This window comes from Squalius cephalus (genome assembly GCF_949319135.1).
Source record: "Squalius cephalus genome assembly, chromosome: 23".
NCBI lineage: Eukaryota > Metazoa > Chordata > Actinopteri > Cypriniformes > Leuciscidae > Squalius > Squalius cephalus.
This window is the reverse complement of record NC_137144.1, coordinates 28,156,609-28,175,456: the sequence shown is the minus strand read 5'-3', so window position 1 is coordinate 28,175,456 and position 18,848 is coordinate 28,156,609. Positions and strand designations below refer to the sequence as shown.

The window sequence follows — 18,848 nt, the reverse complement described above, 5'->3', positions numbered from 1 at the left end:
GTTTCCGTCAGGAACGTCTCATTCAAATCAACAACACGTGACCTCATTTCTTACTAGTGCGCCTCATATTTCATAAACTGGGCTGCTGTAGAACTATAATTACCAGAAGAGACTCTGGGGAATCGTTTGGATAAACCGCATGTGTACGAGCAAGCTGTTGAACATTATCTGGTTCAAATGTTTGTGGAACTGAATGAATAGCATATTCATATGACATGATACATGTTCAAAAACATGGTACTGTCTTGGTAAATGATTAAAAAACATGGTATTTCAATGGTACATGTTCAAACATCATTGTAATACTATGTTGCATGCCCAAAAATATGTATTGCCTTGGGAAATGTTCAGAAAACATTTTTATTTTAATGATACATGTCATGATACAATGAAACATTCAATGTTACACGTCCAAAAAACATGGTGCATGTCTTAAAAGATGGTATTATCATGGTAAATGTTTAAAAAACATGGCACTTCAATGGTACATGTCCAAAAAACATGGTAATACTATGGTGCATGTCCTAAAACGTGGTATTATCATGGTAATTGTTTAAAGAATGTGGTATTTCAGTCGTACATATCCAAAAATCATTGTAATACTAAGTGCATATCCAAAAACATGGTATTTACATAGGAGATGTTCCTAAAAACATGACATTACTATAGTAAATGTTCAAAAACATTGTAATCCTATGGTGCATGTCAAAAAACATGCTATTACAATGGTAAATGTTCAGAAAACATGGTAATGTTCAGAAAACATATCACCACTATGGAACATGTCAAAAAGTTGGTAATACCTTAGTCAATGTTCGAAAAACATGGATTTTTAATGGTGCATGTCCAAAAATGATTTGTTACATGTCGAAAAACATGGTATTACCATAGGAAATGTTTAAATAGTACCATGGACATATCAAAAACATGTATTTCAATGGTACATGTCCAAAAAACATGGTAATTTTAAGGTGCATGTCCAAAAACATGGTACATACTTAGGAAATGATCATAAAAACATGTCATTACTATAGTAAATGTTCAAAAACATTGTAATCCTATGGTGCATGTCCAAAAAAAGACTTAATATCTGTGAATGTTGTCACTGTGTGTCATGTGTGCTGCTGAGCTGATGTGACTGTCAGGTTACCCAGCAGTTCTGCATTAAAATTACAGCCATAATGAATAAATGAAGACATGAGACACTAATGAGAGAGAAAGAGAGTGAAAGAGAAAGAGAGACTCAGCCACTGCCATATCGCACCATTCCCCTGCATGTAATACTGTAAACCCAACCTAAACTAGTTGCTCTGTTACACACACTAACACACCCGTGAGCGTCGGGCGGTTCCCGTATGATCGATCAGCTCGATGCCCTTGGTGAACGACTCCCAGCGGACTCGAGGCCAGGCTGGCCGTGGGCCACAACCACAGGGTGTGTGAAACTGACTTAATGCACCGATAAATCTTCGTTCTAATCACAGCGGCTTTATCGTGTGCGGGAGGAAGGTGATTTGGACAGGCGCTCGAACGCACAGAATACAGATTCAATCTCACGCATTATGAGACAGTAATGACAGCGGGTCCAGCGTTCGTTTGCTTTACAGATTAGTTGTAGATTAGTGAGCCATGAACGTGCTTAGGATGAGAGCTTGTTAAACACTCGCTCTTGACTCGTTTACAGGATGATCTATCTATAACCAGGGTCGGAATTTGTAATTTAATATTTAAAATGCAATTTTTAATTAATTTGATGTTCTAATTCATAGTAAAAATCCTTACTTGAAGTTGAAAATAAAATAACCTTTAACTGAAATGAGAAATATATATGTATATATTTCCGGGTTTATCAGAAGCGGAAGTCGTCACAGTTGTGTAAACTTCTATAGCGGTGAATAAGGCCAGAGAATGTCTAATAAGGGGAGAAGTTCCACTCTCAGTAAACTTCCGGCTTCTGAACTGGTTGCAGTTCTACTCTGGCTCCACATGAGGGCGCTCACAGGACGAGTGCAGTTCCACTCTGGCTCCACATGAGGGCGCTCACAGGACGAGTGCAGTTCCACTCTGGCTCCACATGAGGGCGCTCACAGGACGAGTGCAGTTCCACTCTGGCTCCACATGAGGGCGCTCACAGGACGAGTGCAGTTCCACTCTGGCTCCACATGAGGGCGCTCACAGGACGAGTGCAGAATGAATGGAGGTCTATGGTGCTATACCCCTCAAAATCCACTTTTCTCAGGATATCATTGTTTGTCTAGTAATTTGAATGTTGTATTCGAAAGGAGATGCAAAGAAATTACACATTGCTGGGTGTTAGATTTTTTAGAGTCACTTATTTGCTTTAAAAAGTCTTTTAAAATGTCAGTGACGTCATACACATCGTACGACCAGAGCACAACGTCTCAGCAACAACAACTCAACCTGTAAGAAATCGAAAGGACATAAGTACTCGTTCATTCAACTTTCGACCTATAACACATGTTGAACTTGCAAAACCTACAATCAAATCTGAGATTTCTCAACGGCAATCGGGTGAAAGAGACAAATTTAGCCGTCTAGCTCCATAGACTCCCATTCATGTTGCGCTCATGGGCGATCGCCCCCAGTGGAGCTCTGGTGGAACTACAACCAAAATTCAGTACAACAGGACTTAATAGGGAGTGGGCAGGCTCTCCGCAGACGGGCCCTGATAAGGCCCTGTCCCAAATGGCGCACTTCATGTGGACTTTCGGTTTCGTGGACTTTCGTGGACTCAAATTGCGTGTGCTCGCTGAGTCTACGAGTCCGTAGGCCGTCCCATTCAGCATTTTACCTCTCTGAAGTGTGCTCAGCAGCGCCACCTTTGTACCTTTGAAGTGGTCTTCCGCATAGATGCAGGCGCCACACACTTTAACTACCCAGGAATCCTTGTGAAAGGCCAATCAGACAACAGATGGGAGGAGATTTCGCTCACGGACAATTGTTGACATGCTGAGAAGAAAATATTACGTTTTTTATGACCTAGATGTACATTTTACCAGTTGTAACCTACAGTTTATACAGACATTATGGTCATCGACCAGTGGTTGATGTCTCAAACATAATAATAGTGCGTTGGATAATACGATCACATTATGATTCATTAAATAAATAGAACCGAATGTCAGGGCTTTACTGAGTCATATAAACATAGTATGAATATTGAAACCTGTAAATTCATCTGAAACTCATGCACATTTTCATTATGTGTTAAAGGGACTATGTGTAGGAATTTCTCCCATCTAGTGGTGAAATTGTATTTTGCATTCAAACATATAATGCTCTCTAGCGCCTCACTTTTTCAAATGCGCGTTGCATCTACGGTAGCCCTTATGTACCAAAAAGCTATGACAGGATGACTTATAATAGCACTTCGAGTTTTTCTTTGGGTGAACAGGTTTGTTATTTAAAACAAACTGAAACTTGAAACAACGAAAAAAATTACTGACTGTGAAAAACATTAACTATGAAATCTGATTTTAAAATCTGGTTTTAACAGAAAATAATTTTATTTGAAAATTGCAGTGATAATTCATTCTCTCTCTTCCAGCACGTGCGCGCCTATCTCTCTCTCTCTTGCTCTGCATCTCGCGCACGCACCTCTCTGTGTCTCTCTCTCTCTCTTGCTCTGCGTCTCGCGCGCACCTCTCTCTCTCTCTCTCTCTCTCTCTCTGCGTCTCGCGCGCGCACCTCTCTCTCTCTCTCTCTCTCTCTCTCTCTCTCTGCGTCTCGCGCGCGCACCTCTCTCTCTCTCTCTCTCTCTCTCTCTCTCTGTGTCTCGCGCACGCACCTCTCTCTCTTTCTCTCTCTCTCTCTCGCTTGCTCGCTCTGCGTCTCGCATGGCAGAGAGGAGCAGCGTTTTAATTCAGTTAAACACAGATATTATGTTGCTTCTCTAATTTTACATGCAAGTATAGGCGAAATCATTTGTCTTAATGGGTCGCGTTTCAGTCACTATTTCATATTAATTCCGTTGTTCTTTCTCCCTTTCCCCCCGTGATTTTGTCTATATCGCGAATATAAGACGACCCCCCATTTTTCAGCCTATTTTTAGGACAAAACCCTCGTCTAATATTCGGGTATATACGGTAATAAAGTACACAACCAAGCAATGAAAAAAAAGCTTGTAATTAAGACCGTAACATTGACTTACCTGTCGAGAAGAAAGCAGGCAACTTCAGCGTCTCTTTTGAAAGCTTTCTCCTGCATTAGCTATCCCGACATTAACCCTTGTTTTTGTCATCTCCGGTCACGTTTCCTTTTACGGTCTATTTTGGACTTTTTCGACGACGAGGACTCCTTATCCTGTGACTCAGCATATGTATGAATGAACGGTGTATAACTGTGCAGTGCAGCCTTTTAAACTTGCCGCGGCAGTGACAAGCGCCTCTCTCTGCTCCTCCACTTCTGCTGGCTTCAGTCACGTGACGCTGGCTCTGAACGAAAACGCGTTGTGGAAACGCGTTGGCCTAGTACTTTTTGTCCCTCTCTGCTATTATAGTTTTTCAAGATGGCGGAACTACATGGAAGCCTCCGTGGACTTACCCGTCCCATGTATATAAAGATAATAAATTCTTCGTTTACGAGGATTAGTCGGATCATTGGCATAGGTATTTGTACACCATTGAGGGCATATTTATGAATAAAAATATTGATTTTAGATAATAAAATACCTAAAAAGTTACACATAGTCCCTTTAAAATTGTAATCTTAGTTCAAATGGAACATTGTGTATTATTATGTACAACTGTATACATCATTTAAATAAGCATGATGTATCTATTGTCTAATGCCCAGGTGGCATGCACAATATCAAAATATAGAGCTGTAAAAGCCGGCTGTGTAGTGGACATGGAGATAAGACGGAGCGCAAAAATGTGATTTCTCCTGTCCAACAACAACCAGACCGTTATTTCCGGCGTAACGATCGAGTCTGTCCCAAAAATACCTCTCAATGCGCCCTCGTGGACTCGTGCCAACGGCCCTATAGGTCTGCACTACATGACGTCACAATGTGGACTCTGAGGAAGTCCACAAGAGTGTGCCATTTGGGACAGGGCCTAAGAGACCACTGTAAACATATTTTTCATGTTCCCATTTGCTCAAATAGCAAAAGAAAAACTCCACTATAGTGTTTTCACAACTTTCAAGAAGAGTTAAAAAAAGAGAGGGATTGATAACAGAAGTCAGAAGAGAGAAAGATCAACTTTATCGTCAGCCAAACAACCTCACATATATATATATATATAAACTCAGCATCAGGGGCGTGTCTAGAGGGGGGGCACGGGGTGGCACCGGCCCCCCCTAGAATATGATTGGCCCCCCCTGGTGCCCCCCCCAACATCATTGGGCTAGATTTACTGTCAACATGACAATGCCCAACGCCATTGGATCAGAGCGCTGTCAATCACTGCTTGATTTGCGATTCACAAAGCAGAATCTCTGGTCCGCGTTTTTCAAACAGGAGTCAGGAGAGAGACACCTCGATGTCACTGTTTATGGTATACACACTCAATTACAGTATATTATATTGTTAAATTCGTTGACGAAAAATGTTCGCCATTATTTTCGTCAACGACATTTTTTCACAGACAAACACGAGACGATAACTATATCAAAAACAGTTTTAAATGACGACAACTATGACGAAAATGTATTGACATTTTCGTCAACGAATAAAAAATAGACGAAAATGTTAGGGAGGGACAATTGGGGAAGAGATCCAGTCAGAACTGATTTGCGTTTGTGGTAGATGCGCACATTTGAATTGTAACGTGCTGATCTACCCAGCGGCACACGAGTTGGAATGTGCTTGATGCTGCATGTCTCACAAATCGTTCAAAAATGTAAACGTCTGGGAGAAAGAGAAGGGCAGACATATGGACAGATCTGAATAAGAGTGACGACGCGAAAGAGAGCTTTATTCGGTATGTTTTTCTGTGCGAACACACACACACACGCGACCCGAAGAGTGCAGCCCTGCACATAGACAGCTAAGCGAGCTGGGCGCAAAGGACTGAATTGAGCTCTCTTTCGCGTCTGAATGGACAAATACACACAACATGTCCGTTTTTGAGAGTATTCACGTAAACACAGTCGGTTATGTCTTTACAGAACGTACAGTTGTGAGAATATCGGATGTGCATTAGCAGTGCAATTGGATCTGCACACTCGGTCTTAAAGTGACAGTGCGTAATAAACCTAATGCCTTCTGTACACTTAATATTGTTCAAACAACAAAATAGAAGAGAAGAGCATTCACTGCTCTTTAATAATAGCTTTAATAAAGATTAATTATATTTAATTCATACAAATAAATATATCTGCTTGAAAGAATAAACAATGATGTATGTAAGTAAAGACTGCATAATCATTAATTGAAAAAAAGAGACTGTTCTACTTTAGGAAGTTTTTCCAGTTGAATTTTCTGATTTCCCATGGGCCCCCCCTCACTGGTTCTTGGTCCCCCCTGTGCCCCCCCATTTATAAAATCCTGGAATCGCCCCTGCTCAGCATATGCCTATGATGAACGGTGCTAATGAGGAAAAGCTCGTTAAAACAAGTTCTCCTTTACAGAATAATGCCGTTATTATCCGTAACGCGGTTCAGAATGAGACCATAAACCCAATCCGCTTGTCATTTGTCCACAATAGAGTTTGCCTTGTTCAGCGTTTCCCGCCGCCTGATATCCACGAGCTGACGTGCATAAGCAGATTAGCGAGTTTGTACCTGTTCAAGGCCTGTAAACACTTCTGACGGCATAAAAGCAGCGTAAAGAAGATTACATTCGCTCGCTGTCACAACATATGAACGCTTGGCTGTGTTTTTGGATCATTTTCTGGAAGCCATTCGTTCCCTGAATGCATTATAAAGGCCTCTGAAGTTCATTTGTGTTTGTGATGACATCAACGTGTCCTGTAGCGTTACTGAAACACCAGAAACATTTGATCATTTATTTTGGAGTTGTCCTCATTCAGTTTGTTTTTGGTTAGATTTCTGTTCCTTCATTAAGGCTCATCACGCTCAGCTTTCAACTGTGCTTTAAAAATGTGTTATTTGTTTTTTTCTTATCATAAGGGATATTCCTTAAATAATCTGCTTCTTCTGTTAGCTAAATTTAGTATCCATAATTGTACATTTAGAGGAAACAAGCCTTTGTTTTGAACTTTAAGATCAAAAATTCAACAATACCAAAATACAATATTGGGTTTGAAAAATAAGAAAGCTGCAAAGTGCGTTTCAATCTGTGATCATTTTCACATTTTTGTTCAACTTTTAAAGGTGCGTTGTGTAATATTTAGGAGGATCTGTTGACAGAAATGCAATATCATGAACATAACTATGTTTTCAGTGGTGTATAAACCCTTACATAATGAACCGTTATGTGTTTATTAGCTTAGAATGAGGCATTTCTCTCTACACACACCGCGGGTCTCCTTACATCCACATGTTTCTACGGTGGCCCTGAACGGACAAACGCGTTTCGTCACTATGTTGTTCTTCGTGCAAAGAAGCTTTAGCTAAAGTCAGCGAATAAACACTGACACAATGATGAACAAGTCACAATAATATTCGCAATAACATTGTTATACTGAATAATTAAACCTAATTTCTTAATTTATCTTTGTAAAGAAACCTCATTGCTTAACTGGCTACTCTCTGCTGTCTCAGACGACGACATCACTTCCTGTCGGCCACCGTAACTTCTTTTGGGTGCAGTTCACAACCTCACCACTAGATTACGCTAAAACTTACACACTGCACCTTCAAGTTTGTCACTTTTTCTTTGTATGTGTCTTTTTTTGTTTGTTTGTTTACTCAATGTACTCCCCGACTGTAGTTGTAATTCTTTAAAATCAATAAAAAAAATAAAAATAAAAACACTTCATCCAGCGAATGTCACGTCGAATAAGCGCGTTTGGAGAAGCGAAGCGCCACTCCTCATGATGTGATCAACAGTGACTGACCTGTGTGTGTGTCTCCACAGTCCTCACATGGTGACGGAGTACATGGGCATCAGGAACGAGAGCTTGATGAAGATCGCTGCCGTTGGGACGTGGATGGGAGATTTTGTGACCGCGTGGATGGTGAGACTACAACCTGTTTAAAGTCCACATGAAACCACACTCAAAACCTGTTTCACTTCCGTAATTGATCGGGATCGAGTAAAACGTGGCCGTTCTGTACGAGAATGGTTGAACAGCTTGATGGAGAAAGTTTTGCATTTTGATGAAAGATTTACAAAGACAGATTTTCAGGGTTTTCCAAACTGAGATTTGCGAGCTTGTGAAAAGCTAATAATTAATAATAAAAAAAAAGAAATTTGATAAATAATTTAACAATAGTCAAAACTCAAAAAATATTTTTTTACCTGCTATAATTGTAATTATTTTATTTTAATAATTTAATAATTATATATATTTAAGCATTTATATATATATTTGAACGTTGTTAATGAGGAAAATGCCCGTTAAAACACATTATAACAGTCAAAAAGTGTGGTATTTTATTTGTTTACCTGTTGTAATATAATTATTTTATACATTTATATAAAATTTATAAAAAAATATTTGAAATTTTTTTTCTAAATGTAATTATTTACTGGTCATTGGTTTATTTTATCATAATATGCTAATTATAGTTGTGCATTTCAGTGATTTTACCATGTTTTTTTTTATCAAGGTAAACTCGATAAAAATCAAGGTAAAACTAGTTTATCTTCACAAATTGTGTTATTTTATTAGTTTAGCTGCATGTCATGTGACCATTAACCCACATCAGAGAAATGTGAACATGCAAATGTTAAATTATTAAAATATTTACTTAAAAAATATCAGGGGGATTTCAGGTCAAAGGCTGGCAATTAAGTTTAGAAAACTTTAAAATATTGTGCACCAATGAATCGTTCTCAAGTAACACCAGGGCAGGGATGCATATTAAAGTAAAAATGGTGTATTTTGATTTCATGTTGTCTGTAGCAACTTTAAAGCAGCATGAAATTGTTTTCTGAGAATTCTTGACCTTGACGAACCTTCCCCGCCGGGTCTGACGAGCCACTCAAATGTTCCTGTAATTATTTGTTGGTAATTGACTCCGGTGGAAAAGCGGCGAACGTTCCCAGAGGGAATGTGACATTAGAGATCGCCTAAACCAACAAACTCCTTGTTTAGCCCCAAAAACTCTGCGATAAAACCACAGAGAGTTCGGCACATCGAGAAAGCAATAATATCCTCCTTAAAGCTGCAACCGCAAAACAGGGAAATTAATAACACTTGAAAAATATGATTAAAATGATGTTCACTCACCCTGGAAGCCATTAATGTTGCATTGCTTTGTCCCGTTTACACTTTATTTTCAACAGTGAAATAATTTTACATGCAGTATAATACATTTGGTAAAGCTTCACAATAAGTACAGTACATTAACATGAACTAACAATGATAATTAGCGATTATTAATCATAGTTAATGTTAATTTCAACATTTACTAATAAATTATTAAAATCAAAGTTGAATCTGTTAATATTATTTAATGAACATGAACTAAAATTGAACAAGAAACTAAGAAAAACTAAGAAAAAAGTTGCTGCCTTAATTTTTTTTTAAGTACAATTAAGTTGGATGTTTGAGTCATTTCAACTTAAATTACATTAAGTGACTTAAAAAAAATTAGTTGAATCTTGTTTAACTTATAAAAAAAGTTAAAATTGCATAACTTAGTTATAGCAAAGTAAAAACATATGTTGTCATTACTTATTGATCATAATTTTTTACACTGTAATGGCACCTTATTATAAGTGTCACCATAGTTTTGTATAAATGTGCATACATGTGATTCATTTTGATTTATCATATTTTGAAAATGACTCATGAATTTTAAATGAGACCCTATATATGTGATTTTAGTAGTTTTAATATATTTAAATAACTTCTTTTGAACCCGTGTTGACTTTAACTCACCGCAAGAGTTGACGTTTAAACTGACAGCTGTCACTCAAATTGATTGACACACTGTATGTACTTCAGTTTTTCTATACCGTCTGTTTGTAAACTATCAGCACTATTATAAATGTTGACAGTCGTGGCGGAGAAAACAAGTTTTTCCCAAGTTCACTCAAGGACACGCAGGAAACAAACATCTTTCCGACAGCATCCGGCATCAAAGAGCTTTTCTCAGTGACACGCGAGTGCAGGTGTAGTTCGGATCTGCTGGTGTGTGTGTGTGTGTGTGTGTGTGTGTGTGTGTGTGTGTGTGTGTGTGTGTGTGTGTGTGTGTGTGTGTGTGTGTGTGTGTGTGTGTGTGTGTGTGTGTCTTTCGGGACATTAGTATTCCTGTGTTAAAACTGCAGCGATGAACAAAAGAGAACAGAGGAGGAGAAAAAGAGAGGGATAAAACGAAGGAGTGAGAGAAGAGAAAGACGAAGGGCGAACGAGCGTCTCGAAGTGCTGAATCGAGACATTACCGACGGCGTATTAATTCAGTCCTTCATCTCGTCACAGGCGGTGGATTGGCTGAGACGTGATGAAAGATTTACAGATTTATTTCACTTTCTCTTTCCCTCCCCACAGTTTTCAGTCTTTCTTTTCTGAAGGAAGGGATCCATCACCTGACCTTAGACAGGCTCACTGCGCAGTGCGCTCACTCTATAGGGCATTACTGTAGTGCACTTGACAAACACAGATGATGCATAAACCACACAGATTAGAGGTTTGTATATGGCATAAGGTACATTTATTATAATGACATGCATATAAATATATTTTACATATTATAAGTATTTTTTTATAGATTTAGATTAGTGCGGTCAAATCGATTAATCGTGATTAATTGCTATAACATAAAAGTTTGTGATTATGTAATATGTGTGTATAATATGTATATACATATATATATATATATATATATATATATATATATGTGTGTGTGTGTATGTGTGTCACACACATACATATATATAAATATGTACACACATATATTAAATAAACACAAACTTGATTTGTTGCAATTAATCACGATTAACCGATTTGACCGCACTCATTTAGATTTATTTATTTTAGATACTTTTTATTTATTTTATTATCCTAATTTGTCATAATCAAAACTAAGTGTAGTGGTAAATAACTATTGAAATAAAAAAATGATTTACAAATATTTAATATGCAATTTTATAATAGTTAATTTTATAATATACTGTAGTAAACTGAAAAAAAAAAAATCCTTACTTAAAATAAACGTTTCCTGCAATGATATAAAATATTTAAGTAAAAAGAAAAACAATTTTTTTTAAACTAGTTGCCAAGGCAACATTTCTCTTTTCATTTTCATTTAAAACTAAAACTGAAATAAAATTTAAAAACTGTATAGACATATTTAAAGAAAACAAAAATGCAACAAAATTACTAAAGTTAAAATGAAAATGGCAAATATAAAAATAAAAGAAATATAAAAATAAAAGTTAATTCAAAATATTAATAAAATTATTATAGTAGTCTCAATAATACTAAAATAATGATTTGATTTAATTGACAATAAATAATTTCTAATAATAATAACTGTAAACCATTTTTTTTCTTACAATAACATGCACTGACTCAGAAATGTATTAGGAAATAAATAATATAATAAAGAAAGTTCAAACAGATTTATTACATGAAAATATTTTGGAAATGGAATACCTTTTAGTTAGTTAGTTTTTACCGTTTTAGTATAATTTATATACTATTATATATTTTTTTATATTTATTATTTAAAAAAAATTGTTTTCACTTTAATTTCAGTTTAAAGTTTTAGTAATTTTAGTGTTATTGTCATTTCTGTCATTATTATTATTTGTATTATTTAATAATAATATATATTTTAATTATTTTTATTATTATTTCTTTTTTTATTTAATTTCAGCTGTTAAATATATTTCATGTAACACATTTTTTGTTTTATTGTTTTAGTTTTAGTTGATGATAATAACCCTGACACTGTCACTGTGACACACAAAGTAAATAAGTGTTTGTTTGTTTGTTTGTTTGTTTGTTTGTTTGTTTCCAAGGTGACAGACATGATGCTGCAGGACACTCATTACCCGTTCTGGGGCCGGACCGCGAGGCACTACTGGAGGCAGGGGCACAACCGGATCGTGTTGTTCTGGTGTGTTCACACTGCACATCTGGTTAAACAGGAGTCAGTCTGGTTCATCAATACACAAAAGCAGGATTTAGACACTGTACAGCTCGAGGTTTTGCTGAATAATTAATGCCAGAAGCACATTTCTGCTTTTAAACCCTCGTCTCATAGACGTCCGTTGTAAGTGCATGAGTGTAAACATGATTTCCGCGTGTTTACAGGAGACGAGGCGCGCGCTGAGATGATGTTCTGGGGTAATTGACTGCGTGTCACAGATACTGTCAGCTTAAGTCGTGCTGAACAGGAATGTTGCTTTAATAAGCTGCTTGTGAGGTCGTGCGTGTGGCGTCCCGGAGGAAATGATATTGATAAAGCGACTAAATCATGTTTTTATTCATGCTGAAATATGATAAAGGGTTTATTGTGTGGACAGGGACTCTGCGTTAGTCAGTTGTAATTTTTCAAGTATAAACAATATAGGCAGAAATAATAAAGAAGTTAAAAACATGAGGAGAAATCTCCCAGTGCAGACACACACTAAAGAAGACTAATTAAACATGTGTTCTTTATGCAGTGCCATTCACTCACTGATCACTAATTAATATAAGCCATTAATTTAATGTTTATTTTAATATTAATAAAATATTTAATTTGTCATAAAATTTAATTTGTGTGTGTGTGTGAGAGAGAGAGAGTGTCTGTGTGTGTGTGTGTGTGTGTGTGTGTGTGTGCGACTCAGTGTGTGCGACTCAGTGTGTGAGTGAGTGAGTGTGTGAATGAGAGCGTGTGTGAGTGTGTGTGTGTGTGTGTGTGTGTGTGTGTGAATAAGAGTGAGTGAGTGTGTGTGTGAATGAGAGTGTGTGTGTGTGTGTGTGTGTGTGTGTGTGTGTGTGTGTGTGTGAGTGAGTGAGTGTGTGTGTGTGAATGAGAGTGAGTGTGTGTGTGAGAGAGAGAGTGTCTGAGCGTGTGTGTGCAAGTGAGTGTGTGTGTGTGTGTGTGTGTGTGTGTGTGTGTGTGTGTGTGTGTGTGAATGAGAGTGTGCGAGTGAGTGTGTGTGTGCAAGTGAGTGTGTGTGTGTGTGTGTGTGTGTGTGTGTGTGTGTGTGTGTGAATGAGAGTGAGTGAGTGAGTGTGTGTGTGAATGAGAGTGAGTGAGTGTGTGTGTGTGAGAGAGAGAGAGAGAGAGAGAGAGTGTCTGTGTATGTGTGAGTGTGTGTGTGAGAGACTGTAAATGTGTGTTAATAACAGCACATTAATCCCTGTTCTCATCATCCGCATGTTTAATTAAAGAGACGCAGCAGAAAATCGATCAGTGCCGCTGTTCGCCACGGTAACGAGACCCCGAAACAAAACACGCTTTGACCCTGAACCCCTTAAACGGCTGAACACACCTGACATCGCGACCTCTGACCTTCATGTCAGCTGATTCATTAAAGGAATATTTCATTCATCTATTATATTCTCATTTTCTTAAAATATTTCTATCTACTTTTTTTCCAGTAAAAAATCTAAAAATACATTAAAGATAAAAAACTGTATAAAAAATTAAGACTAAGTGTCTTTAATAGGTGTGAATTTTGTCTTACATTATTAATGCGATTATTATTAATAAAATGTTAAATTTTTCGTAATAAAAACAAAATTTAGTGTTTAGTGCCTATTGCATTTTTTTTTTTAAATAATTAATTAGATTTAGTTAATTTAAGATGTGAATTTTTCTTATTTAGGATATCATGCAATGGTGAATCATTTACAATAAGAAATAAATACTATTAAAGATGGTTAAAACAAAAAAACATCGTATTTCTTACTTTATAAAATACGAGTGCCTTTCGTCTTTCTTCACTGGCAGATTTTGAAGTATAAAGAAGATAAAAGCGTGTGGGAAAGTCTCCCGCTGCTGTAAGACTAATTAAAAACTCATTAAAAGTCAGCTTTACTTACCTAGTGACATCGTCAAAGGAAACATTCGGCTGTTTTTCACCGCATATTTTTATCTGAAGCATCAAAATCAAAGTGACATCCAGCTGTGCGTCTCGCTCTCTTAGTGTTGCGGTGTCAGGCGCTGACCCTAGATCAGTTCTGGTCTTTCATTGGCTGATGAATGTGTTCATCACTGACATAAGTGACATGAAGAACTGATCTGGTGTCTGTATTATTCAGTGGCTCCATCAGAAGTGCATTATACCATACATTTCATTCTGGCTCTGCACGTCTCTTATTAATGGACTCTCTCGCAGCGTCTCCATCCATTAGTAAAACGGCAGACTTCATTTCACACACACCGATCACGACAGACCGCAGCTCTGCTGAGAAACCGTGTGTTTAAAACCCTTGTGTATCTATTAAAACAAGTTACACAAAGGTCCATAGCGGACAAAAATGTCCTTGTCAAAAAACTGTCATAAAAATGTGAAGCTTGTGAGCACAGGTTTAAGTTTGGTCTCATTTTAAAGAAGACCCTTGGTAGATTATTATTGTTGACGTAAAAAAAGTTTTAAAAAGTAAAAAAAAGGTTAAAGTTTATGAAAATTATTTATGAACATTATTTTATATAAAAATTATATTTTATTAAACTTGTTGAACTTAAACAAGCCATAAATTTAAACAAGTTATGTTCCAAATTTGAGGTTGATATCTCAAAAAATGAGCTTTCAGTGAGAGCAGAGAATTTCTAATAAGGGGAGAGCTTCCACTCTCAGTAAACTTCCGGCTTCTGAACTGCTGCAGTTCCACTCTGGCTCCACATGAGGGCGCTCACAGGACGAGTGCAGTTCCACTCTGGCTCCACATGAGGGCGCTCACAGGACGAGTGCAGGATGAATGGAGGTCTATGGCGCTATACCCCTCAAAATCCACTTTTCTCAGGATATAATTTTTTGTCTAGTAATTTGAATGTTGTATTCGAAAGGAGATGCAAAGAAATTACACATTGCTGGGTGTTAGATTTTTTAGAGTCACTTATTTGCTTTAAAGCTGCCGTCGGCAACATTTTTTTGATCAAATTCAGTGAAATTGACACTATAATCCGACAGAACAACATAAATAAGGTGGTTTTAGAAAAAAACCCGAGCTTCTAACTCCACCTGGAGCGTGTTATTTGTTTTGCAAAAATCCACCGCTCCCGTCTCATCGGGTCCAATCAGCGCAGGGGGGTGTGAGATCTGACTGTCAATCACAGGTCGTGCACACGCCACAGATCCCCTCTCCCTCACGCAGACGCGCACGTTACAATATCACATGCACACGACATGCCTGTTCGCCTGAAGATTGTACGAAGCGTGATGGCGGAGAGAAAATCTACTAACAAGCTTCCAATTCCTCGGTTATTGCTATGGATAGATTAGACAGGGCAGCCTACCTCCGAGTCCATGGTGTTGATCGATGCTGAAGAGACGGACGCGTTCACAGAAAATCAGGTACACACCTATTTTTTACAGTCTATGGTACACACGCACTGACGATGGGCGGGTGCTCGTTGGTAGTGGGGGAGGGGCATGAGAGTTGTAAACATTCAAAATTTTGGCTGTCCACTCAATCTGCCAGACTTGCCGACTGCAGCTTTAAAAAGTCTTTTAAAATGTCAATGACGTCACACACATCGTACGACCAGAGATACTGCTTTACGGCAATCCTTCAGTCACTTTGGTGCTTTCGCGCTCTGCACTTTCTTTTCTCTCGAGGCTTCGACAACACAGCCGACACAGGTAAACACACAACACAGCTGACACAGGCAAACACACAACACAGCTGACACAGGCAAACACACAACACAGCTGACACAGGTAAACACACAACACAGCTGACACAGGCAAACACACAACACAGCTGACACAGGCAAACACACAACACAGCTGACACAGGCAAACACACAACACAGCTGACACAGGGAAACACACAACACAGCTGACACAGGTAAACACACAACACAGCTGACACAGGCAAACACACAACACAGCTGACACAGGTAAACACACAACACAGCTGACACAGGTAAACACACAACACAGCTGACACAGGCAAACACACAACACAGCTGACACAGGTAAACACACACAGCTGACACAGGTAAACACACAACACAGCTGACACAGGCAAACACACAACACAGCTGACACAGGGAAACACACAACACAGCTGACACAGGTAAACACACAACACAGCTGACACAGGTAAACACACAACACAGCTGACACAGGCAAACACACAACACAGCTGACAGGTAAACACACAACACAGCTGACACAGGTAAACACACAACACAGCTGACACAGGTAAACACACAACACAGCTGACACAGGCAAACACACAACACAGCTGACACAGGTAAACACACAACACAGCTGACACAGGCAAACACACAACACAGCTGACAGGTAAACACACAACACAGCTGACACAGGCAAACACACAACACAGCTGACAGGTAAACACACAACACAGCTGACACAGGTAAACACACAACACAGCTGACACAGGTAAATACACAACACAGCTGACACAGGCAAACACACAACACAGCTGACAGGTAAACACACAACACAGCTGACACAGGCAAACACACAACACAGCTGACACAGGCAAACACACAACACAGCTGACAGGTAAACACACAACACAGCTGACACAGGTAAACACACAACACAGCTGACACAGGTAAACACACAACACAGCTGACACAGGCAAACACACAACACAGCTGACAGGTAAACACACAACACAGCTGACACAGGCAAACACACAACACAGCTGACACAGGCAAACACACAACACAGCTGACACGGGTAAACACACGACACAGCTGACACAGGCAAACACACAACACGGCTGACACAGGGAAACACAACACAGCTGACACAGGGAAACACACAACACAGCTGACACAGGGAAACACACAACACAGCTGACACAGGCAAACACACAACACAGCTGACACAGGCAAACACACAACACAGCTGACACAGGTAAACACACGACAAAGCTGACACAGGTAAATACACAACACAGCTGACACAGGCAAACACACGACACGGCAAACACACAACACAGCTGACACAGGCAAACACACGACACAGCTGACACAGGTAAACACACAACACAGCTGACACAGGGAAACACACAACACAGCTGACACAGGCAAACACACAACACAGCTGACACAGGCAAACACACAACACAGCTGACACAGGTAAACACACAACACAGCTGACACAGGCAAACACACAACACAGCTGACACAGGCAAACACACAACACAGCTGACACAGGGAAACACACAACACAGCTGACACAGGGAAACACACAACACAGCTGACACAGTCAAACACACAACACAGCTGACACAGGCAAACACACAACACAGCTGACACAGGGAAACACACGACACAGCTGACACAGGCAAACACACGACACAGCAGACACAGGTAAACACACAACACAGCTGACACAGGCAAACACACAACACAGCTGACACAGGCAAACACACAACACAGCCGACACAGGTAAACACACGTGCTAGAAGAGTTTTTGTTTTGTTGTTTTAAAACACCACGCTGAAAATATACACACATCTCTGGTCGTAATCAGTCCTTCACTGACCAATCAGCGTTCATTAGCAGAATGCTAGCGTGTTATGGGCAACAACAACTCAACCTGTAAGAAATCGAAAGGACATAAGTACTCGTTCATTCAACTTTCGACCTATAACCCATGTTGAACTTGCAAAACCTACAATCAAATCTGAGATTTCTCAACGTCAATCGGGTGAAAGAGACACATTTAGCCGTCTAGCTCCATAGACTCCCATTCATTCTGCACTCATGGGCGATCGCCCCCAGTGGAGCTCTGGTGGAACTACAACCAACATTCGGTACAATAGGACTTAATAGGGAGTGGCCAGGCTCTCCGTAGACGGGCTCTGGTGAGAGTGTGTGTGGGCGCAGTAGCAGATTTTCCCCATTAGATGCCAGTAAAGCTCCACTGGGACGAACAGTGCAGTTCGAACAGTTCGATTGGGGATTTGCAGTAGTTTTTCTCTCTCAAATATTACAAGCGCACACACACACACATTTTTTTTATCACACACACACAAACCACACTCTGACATCCATACCAACACACCCACACAATTATAGGAATAAGGAATAAAGCGAATATTTGCTTTATAGGCCAAACCTGAGAAAATGGCATCATCTGGGAAAAAATAGTAAAAAGGTTTGAAGCCTTGCCAACAGAATGAAAGCCTATTAACAAAGATTGCATCATTTTATAGTTAAATGGCCCTGGGATTAAAAATTGCAATGGGTTTCAATGGGGACATTTCTGTCTTTAAGGTCCTGAGAGGAACTATTTTATGTTACTTGTGCAAAATATATTTTTTAAAGGAAATGGGGGTGAAATAGTAAAATTCTAATAAAAATACACACCTGTGCCAAAATATATACAGTTGGGATTGACACAGGCAAAATGATCACAAAAATAAAACTGAATAAGACAGAAATAGTGTCCATAAGGGTTAAGAGATCTTTCGCCGCTGATTAGAGGTGCAGGAAAAAGTGATTTATAAATGAATCATTTCTATCTTCTACCGATTTGTGTCGATTCACAAATTTCAAAAATCGATTTTCTGAAGTGTTACACTCTTTAGCTTCGCAGCACCACTTAAAATGACTAAGTTATTGACAATAAGCCGCGAACAAGGACTCAACGCATCTCT

At 38.9% G+C, this 18,848-nt stretch overlaps 1 protein-coding gene across 2 annotated transcripts in view; it reads left to right on the top strand.

Annotated features, from left to right (window-relative positions):
• tmem117 (transmembrane protein 117) overlaps nucleotides 1-18,848 on the top strand; it is a 58,244-nt gene that overhangs the window by 28,203 nt on the left and 11,193 nt on the right. For both annotated transcript variants that reach the window (XM_079858952.1, XM_079858953.1), the window contains exons 4-5: nucleotides 8,006-8,105; nucleotides 12,062-12,159. In XM_079858952.1, the coding sequence (XP_079715078.1) occupies nucleotides 8,006-8,105; nucleotides 12,062-12,159 (198 nt within the window). The remainder of the gene's footprint in view (nucleotides 1-8,005; nucleotides 8,106-12,061; nucleotides 12,160-18,848) is intronic.